The 12,378-nt window shown below is 39.9% G+C and overlaps 1 protein-coding gene across 1 annotated transcript in view; it reads right to left on the reverse strand.

The window, feature by feature from the left end:
- The window catches only part of LOC136872353 (lysosomal phospholipase A and acyltransferase-like), a 49,000-nt gene extending 37,316 nt beyond the window's left edge, over positions 1-11,684 (reverse strand). Inside the window, exons 1-2 of the mRNA XM_067146164.2 lie at positions 11,315-11,684; positions 4,771-4,913 (exon numbers count right to left, since the gene is read on the reverse strand). Of these exons, the coding sequence (XP_067002265.2) occupies positions 4,771-4,913; positions 11,315-11,429 (258 nt within the window). The 5' untranslated portion in view covers positions 11,430-11,684. The remainder of the gene's footprint in view (positions 1-4,770; positions 4,914-11,314) is intronic.
- Positions 11,685-12,378: the final 694 nt, after the last annotated feature.

The raw sequence follows: 12,378 nt of genomic DNA on the forward strand, positions 1-12,378 counted from the left end.
AATCGTTTTGGCAATTTTGTGGAAAAATAAATATGAAACTACTAAACTTTGAGTGATAAAATCATTTTGTTATGTCAATGTGCCTTTTTTATAGCACATTGGATGTTGAAAAAAAAAAAAAACAGCCTTTGTATTTCATCAATGCTTCAAGACATGCCAATAATTATATTAGGTGTTTGTGTTTTCAAGTTACATTTAATGTTCTTCTTCCATTTATATTATTATTATTATTATTATTATTATTATTATTATTATTATTATTTTTTAGAATTGACTTTAGTTGTACCAACACAGATAGGTCTTATGGTGATGATGGGATAGGAAAGGCCTTGGAATGGGAAGGAAGCAGCCATGGCCTTAATTAACATACATCCCCAGCATTTGCCTGGTGTGAAACCATGGAAAACCATCTTCAGGGCAGCTGACAGTGGGGCTCAAAGCCACTATCTCCCGGATGAAAGCTCACAGCTGCGTGCCCCTAACCACATGGCCAACTCGCCCGGTCATTTATAATTTAAGGATGAGGATGACGCTATACAAGGGTCGAAACTAGTCCCGATGTAATAAATAATATCAACATATTATATTCAGTATTGAATAGGTGGACCTTCTCATCCTTGTTGATGGTGATCCAGTACTATTGTAAAGCGTCATCACAGTAGATGTCTTGCCAACTCACACCAGATCACAAGTAGCAAAGAATAGCACCTCTTTCAGTACAAGACAGAGGAGAATGTGCTTCTCTTCTGAATTGTGACCAGAGATGTGAACTGGGTCCTCCATTTCATCCCTGACCAACGGCACCTCCAAGGCATGGAAGCACATGAGACCCCTTGTCCCTTTTTTTCAGACTTTTTGCAGAGAGGAGGACCAGGATAAGGTGAAAGGAGATCCATCAATGCCAAATGCTACTGCGAGACACTGACACGACTAAATAATTTCATTTGACAGAAAAGAGATGGCCATCTCACAACAGATGTCATCCTTCTACATGACAATGCAACACCCCCATACAGCAGAAACAATGGTCAACTATAACAGAGTACGATAAATCCCGGGCGCAAGGTCGCCATGGCATCTAAAATTCTTTCTTTGGTGCCTTATATATTTAATTCCCAGTTTTGTGTCGCTGAACTATTTCAAACCCCTTGGCACTCCATAGGATTTCTCAAACTCGACTGAATAAGAGAATGAGGTTACCTAACGGCTGGGATCTTGGTAGGGCAATTTCTTCTTTGATATCAATGTTATTACTATTTTAAATAATAATCAAGGCAACATTATATAAGCAATAGAAGAAATATTAATGTTAAGTACGAATGTTTGGGTGTCGAGAAAATATCTCGTAAAGAAGGTATTACTGACATAGAAATTATTCAAATGTACTTCTCATGTAATTGACATGAATAATATCCTGTGATGTTCCTGTTTAAGGAAATAATCTATGCAGCCGGATCGTGGACTACAACAAAATGAGAAGGGAGTAGAATACAGGCAGCGGAGATGAAATTCCTAAGAGCTATCGAGGGCAAGACCAGAAAGGATAGAATTAGAAATGAAGAGAGAAGGAAAAGGACAGGAATCTTGAAACTTCAAGACAGGATAGAAACAACAAAGCTAAAGTGATATAGGCATATGATGAGAATGGGAGAAAGGAGAGTGCCAAAAGAAGCTTTTTCAGAGAAGTTAACAGGAAAGAGACCACGAGGAAGACCCCGAAAGAGGTGAACAGATTGAGTGTGGGAGTGCATAGAGAAAAGGGGAGGAAAAACCAGAAGATGTACTTAAAAAAGGAGAAGAGTTGTGGAGAGACAACCAGCGATGGCGGTCCTTGATTCACAACCCGAACCGGGAAGCTAGAAATGGGAAATGAAGATGACGATGTTTCTGTTTAAGCTTTCAGTTATTAATCCTTTAACATGTCAGACTAACACATACATAGGAATTGTACAATTTGCTACTTACAATCTACAAATTTCTTAGAACAGTATCAAAATGTAAGTATGCAACAATTGGCTAACGTAGTTTCAATAATTTGTATAGATAGTGGCATGTCTGTTTACTTCAGTGTCCTGATAATTTTACATTTTGCTGTAGTGTATAAAATTATAAAATCACAAAACCTATTGCTGTTACTGAAAAATCCACAGTTTGTTTCCAGTCATTTGACCAGGTCAGAGATGGAGTAAATGAAGCCAATTTCTAGCGGCAAGGATAAGAACTGTGCCGGCTGCCAAAGCCTGTCGCACTCCTCTGGGTAATGCTATTACTACCCTGTTTTATTTTTCAGAAGGCTAGACACCAGTATGTTAACAATGCAAGTACCAGAAAAACTACCAGGCTCTGAGAGTTGTATGATGATGATGATGATGATGATGATGATGATGCTTGTTGTTTAAAGGAGCCTAACATCAAGGTCATCGGCCCCTAATGGTACGAAATGAAATAACAAAAAATTCAAATTCATCCACTGACCAAATAAAAATAAAAAATGTCATGAAGAATGAATGGATGGACATGAACCCTACAAAAAAACAAAAACAAAACAAAACAAAACAAAACAAAACAAAACAAAACAAAACAAAACAAAACAAAACAAAACAAAACAAAACAAAACAAAACAAAACAAAACAAAACAGTGGATCAGACTCAAAAAGAAGGTAGTTAATTAGAGTATTACTGACCAAGGGACCATATATAAAGCACAAGGATGCTTGATGTCTGAAGGGGTGCTAAATTCATGTCTAAAGCCCCACAGAATGGTACATGTCGCGAGTAAAGTAGAACCATGGTATTTGTCATTTTGGGGTACTGATCAAAAGTAGCGAAGACTCACGGTGGTCCACACAAGATGGTACTACTCACAAGTATTGCAATTCGTACAGGGAACGCAGACCTATGGTGTTTCTCACACAATGGCGCCACTCATAGCCAATGCAAACCGGTAAGGTTCCTCGCCTAGGTGTACTAGTCACGAGCGCCGGTATTCCCGTGGTGTTCCTCACATAGCGGGTACCAATTACAGGCAACGCTGACCCACGGTGCCGCTCATATAGCGGTACAACTCACAGGCTACGCCCAGACCCGCGGTGTTGCTCACATGGGTACAACGCACGGGTACTGGAATCCACCAGGCCAGGCTTTTTACTGCAACTAATCACAAACCTATTTCGTACCAATTTAGTGATACTACTCGCAAGTACATGCAACCCATGGCGTTCCCCGCATGATGGTACGAATCAAGAGTAGGTTCATGGTTCTAATTCAATCATCCCTTGGTCGCCCCTTATAGTCGCTTCTTATGACAGGCAGGGGATACCGCGGGTGTATTCTACATGTGCATCCCCCACCCACAGGGGGTGTGTGTTTGGTCCGCAAGAGGTATTTTATTTCCCTCAAGTCCGCCGGCAAGCCGGTTAGGACCCCACTATCCGCCACCTGGGAGTATCCCCTCTCCCCCTGTTACGCCTGCGTAGTAGGTTCGTGGCTCTGAGAGTTTAAAATATTTGTTATGTCCTGAATTCAGTTTCAGTTTGGAACACTTGGACCACACCTCCTGCAGACCCAACCTAGTGCCCAATGACTTCCACTTCTTCCCTACAATGAAGAGGACACTAGAAGGGCACCATTACACAGAAGCACTCAGGACGAGGACTTTTATCAAGAGGGGTTCTTCAAGCTTGTGAAGCGGTGGAACAAAGGAATCAATGTCGGTGAGGGCTTTGTAGAAAAAGACAACTAATGTCCACATCATATTGTCTTTCATCAATAAAGTTTCCTTCAGATGGCCGACTATGAAAACTGATTTTCCAAATAGCCCTCACGTTATCAACTGCCCGGGCACTTTATTCATTGTTTACTTTTAGGTATTTTAATACCTGTTAATTATATGTGAAGCAAAGTTTTGTAGATTTCGTTATTGTGACCTTGACCGACACTTCCCCCCATGCAAATGGGGCCTGAACTTGGACTTAAACGACGTGCGCCGTGTCACTGTTCATCTACGGATTCAACAATATTTTTGATTATTTTTATATGCCACTCCCTCCCCACCTCCACCCATAGGGGTGGCTTACCCCCACAGTGTGGTTTTTTTTTTTTTTAGACAGTCATATGTGTAGCAGAATTCCTCCTTGGTCTAGCCTGTGTTTACGCACGTGCCTGCTTCGAACCGCAGGCCTGTATTCTACTGTAGAATCCTTGAGCTGACGTTGCCATGGATACGGCTGGTCATTTCTTCACGCGATTCCTAGAGCGGGGTAGTGTGATGCCAATATCTCCGTAACAGTTGGTTTTATGCCGTTAAAACATGATTTCGGGGCCATACCGAGTTTTGTCGTGAGGCTTACAATCAGCTTTCTCGTCTTTGTGTGACAAATTCTATATTTCATCTGTATGGGCCTATAATGACTTTTATAGGCAAACTTTTGATACCTTGGGTTATATTATTTCATTTTTTGTAGGGATCTCTAATTGTATTGAAAATAAAATACAGCCTATGTTACTCAGTGGTAATGTAGCTTTCTATATGTGAAATAATTTTTAAAATCAGTTCAGTAGTTTTTGAGTTTATCCATTACAAACAATATACAAACATGCAAATCCTTTTCCCTTTATAATATTAGTATAGATTAAAATTTCCCTCTTTTGTGACAACAAGCAACATCCAGTTTACAGTGTCAAATGCTGTGATCAATTAAATAAAAGGAAATGAATTTAACGTGTTACCTACTGTAGATATCCAGAGAGATGAGAAAACAGTCTACTCACCCAACAGTCTATAACAAGAGGTACAAGTAATTCGATGTTCAACCAAATATTGAAGAAATCGTCCGTATTTTTTTCACACAAATAATGAACTACCGTCTGTTTATGCAGCTTGGCTTCAACTTGGCTTCCACCGTCGCCAGGAACTGAAAAATAAATTTTAAAAAATAAACAACAATTTACTATTTTACGAGACAAGAAAACAGGATCATGATCCCTTCTTAACTTTAATCAGGGGAAACAAAGAAATTTCTAATCCCTCGCAAGATAAGGGAATTAACTATACAGGAAGAATACCTGGGGGATGAAATGCTGAAAGCAACAAGCAAAATGATCAGAGAGAAACAATTCATATTTTCATTTTGCAACAGACTTACAATGCAACAATATTACTAAAATCTTGTGTCATTCATTATTAATGGTCTTGTAGTTGCATATTAAAACACAGGCATAGCCTCTCACGAAGCATTCGATATTTTCTTTTTCCTCATAAAAGTTACAGAAACTAAAAGATGATGACATGTTTGGCCTTCCGCACACGAAGCTTTACGCAAGCAGAATACTGGTGATACTTTGTAGCTCAGTCGACAATTCCTCTGTTAGGGAATGGAGATCCGTCAATGGAGCTTCATGCATGCGGTTAGGAAGAGACGAGGAGGTGAAGCGGAGAATGCTGGTGGCTTTATGTCGCACTGACACAGACAGGTCTTATGGCGACGATGGGATAGGAAAAGCCTAGGAGTTGGAAGGAAGCGGCCATGGCCTTAATTGAGGTACAGCCCCAGCATGTGCCTGGTGTGAAAATGGGAAACCATGGAAAACCATCTTCAGGGCTGCCGACAGTGGGATTCGAACCCACTATCTCCCGGATGCAAGGTCACAGCCGCGCACCTCTAACCAAGCGGAGGATGCACGTCACAAGCTGCGTGCGTTGCAAGTCGCGAGCTTGAAGCGACAAACCCACTCCGCTTGATTGTTATGTTCTAGGTCAATTGTATTGAAAATAAAATACAGCCTATGTTACACAGTGGTAACGTAGCTTTCTATAGGGAAAGAATTTTTACAATCGGTTCAATGGTTTTTGAGTTTATCCATTACAAATATACAAACATACAAATCTTTTTGTCTTTATAACATTAGTACAACACAGAGGTGGAAGCACTGCCTGGCTGAAGCTAATTGAACAAGTGTTCACCATGTTTTCAGTGGTCACATAAGCAAGGGCACTGGCTCTCAAATGATGAAAAATGTTGAAAATACAATTTCCATGTCACTAGGTCATATAATGTTATTCTCTCATTTTTTGAGTTCATCTAGAGTGTGAGGGTTTGTTGCATAAACCTATTTTTTTTTTTTCAATTTTCCCCATAAATAAAAATGGCAAACCGTAAGATCTGGGGATCTTGCGGGCCACAATTGTTTACTAATATTACCCTGTTGTCAAAAATTTCCTCAGTTAAACTTAATGACTCATTAGTCGTGTGCACGGTTGCCGAGTCTTGAAGGAAATTTCCAGACTGGCACCCATTTTCCGTCAATAGTTAAAAAATGGTACGAGTTCAACAACTGTAGGCCCTATTATCCTGTCTGCAGTTACTGCCACCAACACTCCCATTTTCATACTCCACATGAACTCAAACAAAATATCACGAGAGAAATCGAGGCTATCTCGGCAGATGAACCAATGTGTATGAATGAAAATTTCCTTACATGAAGCCAGAAATGTGTAGATGCAGGTGGAGGACATTTTCAACATCTTCTGTAACAAGGTGAGAAATTATTTTACTTTGATTATCCATTATTATGTGTGCTTGTTATTTACATATGATTCATACGGATGTTCTCCCGGTCCCAAGCTCAGCGAGTTGCAATGTGCTCGTCTGACCTTCAGCTGGCCCATTTACCCGCAGTGTTGCGCCGGCCGACCCGCCGCCCCACTTTGAGTGAAGGACCCTACAGTATGAATACCTCCTCGCATAACTAAATAGATAGGAACAATGGTAGGAGCACATTCATAATGAAGAGATAGGAATGATCACACTGGATAAACCTGTGCATATAAACCAACTTTGCTGTGAGGCAAATGGAGGAGGATAGCTCAGTGAGGAGAATGAAGGATTCAGCCTCAGAGGATAAGAGAAGCAGAGGGTTTTCTGGGTTTCAATGATTTGAAGATAAGAGGTGAAGAAGCATAAGAAGCTAATGCAAATTGAAATAAATAACTTATCAATACTAACAGGTGCTTCACCCAACAAGTGTAAGATAGCGAGAGTAATGTGATGTTTAAAAAGAGATTAGAAGCCAATGCCGACAATTACAGACCTCTTTGTATAATGTCCTCTTTATCAAATGTAACTGAAATAGTTGTGAAAGATCAATTCACGAACTTTCTACCAAACCATAACATCTGTTCAGGTGCATATGATTTAGTAACCTTTATATAGAAATCACTAGATACCAAAAAATTAGCTGCAGGAATTTTTATTGACCTCACTAAAGCATTTAACTCTGTTAAGTAAAACCTATTACTACACAAGCTGCATAATATGGGAAATACAGGAATAGCACTTGAGTGGTTTACATGTTATTTGGGTATAAGCCGAGGATTCGCCGGCACAGGTGAGCACAGGCTCCGCGGCTTTTTAGATAGGGGGCAATATGTCAATATTGAGAGAATCTCAGGACCAACATCAGTTGTTAAATATGGCATGCCTCAAGGGGCAGTACTTGGCCCAACACTATTTTAAATATTTATAAACTACACAGGTTATCTAGAGCTTGTCGGCAAGATATTCTTGTTTGCAGATGATATACAATAAGATCTGAATAAATTATAATTTTCCTCCTTTTGTTTCCTACTTGTTTAACATCACACTAACACACTGAAAGATTTCCATGATGCAAGGATGGGAAAGGGCTAGGATTTGGAAGGTAATACCCATGGCCTTAATTAAGGTACAGCCCCAGCATTTGCCTGGTGTGAAAATGGGAAACCATGGAAAACGACCTTCAGGACTGCCGACAGTGGGATTCGAACCCCCCCCCCCCATCTCCCAAATACAAGAGCTCACAGCTCGGCCATCAGATGAAACAGATTTAGATTCCCATAGGGAACTTGAAATATTTGTCCTGAATGAGTAAATTCATGGCCTGGCATCAGTTTTTTTAAGAGAGACCAAGTCTCTCATAGTATCCTGTTCAGTGACCTCCACTACATGCACTACCTACGCATTTTGGTAGGTGTGCTAGTTACCAACTGATGAGCCCAAACTGGCACGCTGGAGTAAAACACTGGCAACCAAGAACGAGTTAGCTGGAAAATGTATCATTTCCAATAATGGACCAATTACATTGGAACTACATAGCCAGCCCACTTGGGGCTGCTGCCTGTTAGATCACCAGCCCAAAGGCTGGCTGCCTCAAATGCCACTACTAAAGGTTATGCGGTTATAAGGAAACCATAAAAACCTATGGTGGTACCAAAATGAGGAGTCCTAGGCAGGATCAGGTGTGTGGTAGTTTGCCATTACTTTTTTCATTAAGACTCCTAAGAGCAGGAAAAAAAAAAAAAGAAAAAAACCTCATTCTGCCACGCAAGGAAACAAATTTTTGGGGTGAGGTGATCCAATGGAATGGACTAGAAGAGGAAGCTATAAATGTCAGGAAATAGAAATTAGACCAGGTATAGCGAAGAATACGTACAATGAAAGGACAATGTGTATAGCAGCCAAGTTCAGGCACTACAACACAGCTGTTAAAACGAAGAGACTGCTATGCATCAGAAAACTTGGCTGTGAGTAGGCAGGGCTACGTCAGTCAACTGGAAATAAGGAAATGCAGGATATTGCAGATCATAAGTAACAGATGGGTCGATGGGCAGATATGACTGAGATCTAGCAGAGAGGTGTACAGCATGACACAGTCAGTCACAGCAGTGATTAAGAACAAAAGACTGCTATTCTACAGACGCATTTTCAAGATGTCAGATGACCAACTAACAAAAAGAAAATGGAATTTCATCAAACTGAAGTCAACAAAGCCAAGGTAGTTCAAGAAATGTGGAAACGATCTGAGTCTAGACTTTAAACTGGAATATGTTTGTAATTACATAAACTAGCCATCTTTGTTCTTTCTTAATCTGTTTAACCTCCAGAGTTGGCTTTTCCCCTCGGACTCCCACACCGATCGCCTCAAGGGCAGTGTCCTGGAAAGCGAGACTTTGGGTCGGAGGGATACAACTGGAAAGGAGGACCATTACTTCACTCAGGCGGCCTCATCTGTTATGCTGAACAGGAGCCTTGTGGGGGGATGGGAAGATTGAAAGGGAAAGACAAGGAAGAGGCCGTGACCTTTGTTAGGTACCATCCTGGCATTTGCCTAGTGGCAGAGCCAGGAATCAAACGAGGACCTCCAGGGGTGGCAGCTTATCACACTAACCACTACACAATGGAGGTGGATAAACTAGCCATAAAAAGCAAATTAGTACTGAAGGTGGGATTCTTCCTTCATCCTTATACTTAGTTGAAGTGTGACATGCATTATTATTTCTGTCACCAGTAATATTTATGTAACTTTTGTAATATTTATTTTTATTATATAAGCCTACTGATTAATTTTGATTAATACAACTTTCCCCATGAAGGGGCTGCCACAAGGACATAGTATTTTGTCTTCTAAATAATTGGTGAGTATGCTAGTTTGCCATCACAAGCGTCTGGAATAAATTTGGAATGTGGCTTGAATGTGGTAAGATGTCATTGTATAAATAGGAATCTATTGTTATTGATGACAATGAAATGAAATGGCGTATGGCTTTTAGTGCCGGGAGTGTCCAAGGACATGTTCGGCTCGCCAGGTGCAGGTCTTTCGATTTGACACCCGTAGGTGACCTGCGCGTCGTGATGAGGATGAAATGATGATGAAGACGACACATACACCCAGCCCCAGTGCCAGTGAAATTAACCAATGATGGTTAAAATTCCCGACCCTGCCGGGAATCGAACCCGAGACCCCTGTGACCAAAGGCCAGCACGCTAACCATTTAGCTATGGAGCCGGACATTGATGACAATAATGCTAGTTGACAAGATTTAAAATACACTGAAACATTTGAGTGTGTTTGTGGAAGTGCATGCATTGTTTTTTTTTTTTTTTTTTTTTTTTTTTGCTAGGGGCTTTACGTCGCACCGACACAGATAGGTCTTATGGCGACGATAGGATAGGAAAGGCCTGGGAGTTGGAAGGAAGCGGCCGTGGCCTTAATTAAGGTACAGCCCCAGCATTTGCCTGGTGTGAAAATGGGAAACCACGGAAAACCATTTTCAGGGCTGCCAATAGTGGGGTTCGAACCTACTATCTCCCGGATGCAAGCTCACAGCCACGCGCCTCTACGCGCACGGCCAACTCGCCCGGTTGCATGCATTGGAGATGGAAATTTTCAAACAAAATGATATATTTATACCAGAATATAACCTAAGCATCCCAAATGTTGACAGAAATGTTAATTTCAGTGGTATGTTTACTAACTTTACAGTTAATAGGGCTATCCTTTGAAGTGAAAATGAGAAAAAAATAAAAGAAAATAAAAATTGTGTAATGAAAATCACCCAAGTAAACCAAACTTTATCTGGTATATTCTCTACTACACTTTATGGTTTTACATTTTGTAGGTCTATGGAAACAGAACTCTCAATTTCTTTAAAGCACATTAAAGCAAAAGTATGAACAATTTCACTAAGTCACCAGACGTGGGAGCAAGTAAAAGAAAACAAGCGTGCGCACACACAGGACATAAAAGTAGTAAATTCACACACAAAAAGGCATACACTAGAGATATATATTTAATTGCAAAAACCCAAACCTGGTTCCTCCTCTCAACAAAAATGCAAGATAGGAAATAATACACAAGATCTCACCAATAACAACTAATAAAAAAAAGGATCTGTTTAAAGTTTGTTATTTTCTTGAAAATGTCATCAACACAAAAATAAAAGTAGAATGTCAGTTGGATCATTTACTTTTGCAAAAAGTTGAAATTAAAATTAAAATTAAAGAGACTTCATAAGGAGAATATCCTATCAAAATCCAATCATGTTCTATATTCTATAAAGTTTATTGATTTGTATTTCCAACAATGATGGGCTGCCTAAAAGTTTAACAAGACAAAACAACTATGGTATATTAAAATACGTCATAAACAGTTAAAAGCTTCATGGAGTTTCTCTTTTTCATAAGCTTCCCCAGAATATTACTTAGTTGTCAACTCGAGAGAATGTAAAGAGACTATAAGAAGAATATCCCACCAAAATCCAAGCATTTTCTGCAGTTTCACAAAGAGTTTTTTGAACAAATTCCTCCAGTTCTGAGCTTCACTCTAACCATTGTAACTATTCATTCCATACAGTGTAAATTACATACTAAACTGAACTACTACGGTTCCTTATTAGCATTAATAAGTTGAAAATGTTCATACATAGGGATTCGTATTTTCTACTCAAATCCTACTTCACAACATAACCTATATTCATTCATTACCTTGAAATACTTACCTAAAATGATTGGAGGACCTGGTGGACCTCTCGAAACAGACATTAAACCAAAAATTGTCCTGGGCAATACAGCAGAGAAAAGCAAGCATAACAGATTTGACAGTCCAACCTGCATTTTCCAACCGTCGCTACACAAGTAAAAACTTCTACATACGACGTCTGTATTTGTACTTTATGACAGTTCAGTACATTTACAAATAGAACTCGTAGGACAAAGAACACGCTGCCAATTTTTTTTTACACTGTATCACAGTCTCACCTTTAACTAATAAGCGAGATATTCTATAAAATTAAAACCCGATAAATATTCATCTTGTCATCTTCACAAATTTGTTCAATTCATCGAATAGCTTTTTTGAAACTATCAGGACACGCGTAAGATCACACTTTGTTTACACCATCTCAGATGTCAGCAGAACCAATCACATGACACGGAATATGTGGTGGGGGCAAAGTAGGGGTGTAGGAGTAAAATGTATTGAGAGACAACCAATGAAAATACTCCTAGTTCAGCTGTCTCGTGAAGTCAAATACATCAGCTGATATTACAAACAAAATGCGTAAGGCGCAATTGTCAAACGTCATATTTGACGTACACAACCTTGAACATCAGACGAGGTGAAGACCCTGACCATTGTCTGTTGACAGAGTTCCGTAAACGTTATCATTACCAAACATAACTTCCTCAACTCTGTGAAATGTGAATATGTGACTGTATGGCGCAAAGCCAGGCCTTGCTGCTCGCATGGTACGGTACATGAGTCATTTCCAAATGAACCACAAATTGCTGGAAGTCTACAGAACGATTTTGATTTGTGCGCTACTTATTTATGCATTTGTTTACTAGCTGGTGAACCCATGCTTCGCTACGGAATTCTACACTGAATACAGAAATCTAGATGAAGTTGTGTGCACGTTATGGATAAGATTTTATTAAATTGCATAATAACATAATCATTTAAAAATGTCCGACTCGTTGGCTGAACGGTCAGCGTACTGGCCTTCTGTTCAGAGGGTCCCGGGTTCGATTACTGGCCGGGTCGGGGATTTTAACCTTAATTGGT

The sequence above is a fragment of the Anabrus simplex genome, chromosome 4 (assembly GCF_040414725.1).
Source record: "Anabrus simplex isolate iqAnaSimp1 chromosome 4, ASM4041472v1, whole genome shotgun sequence".
Taxonomy (NCBI): domain Eukaryota; kingdom Metazoa; phylum Arthropoda; class Insecta; order Orthoptera; family Tettigoniidae; genus Anabrus; species Anabrus simplex.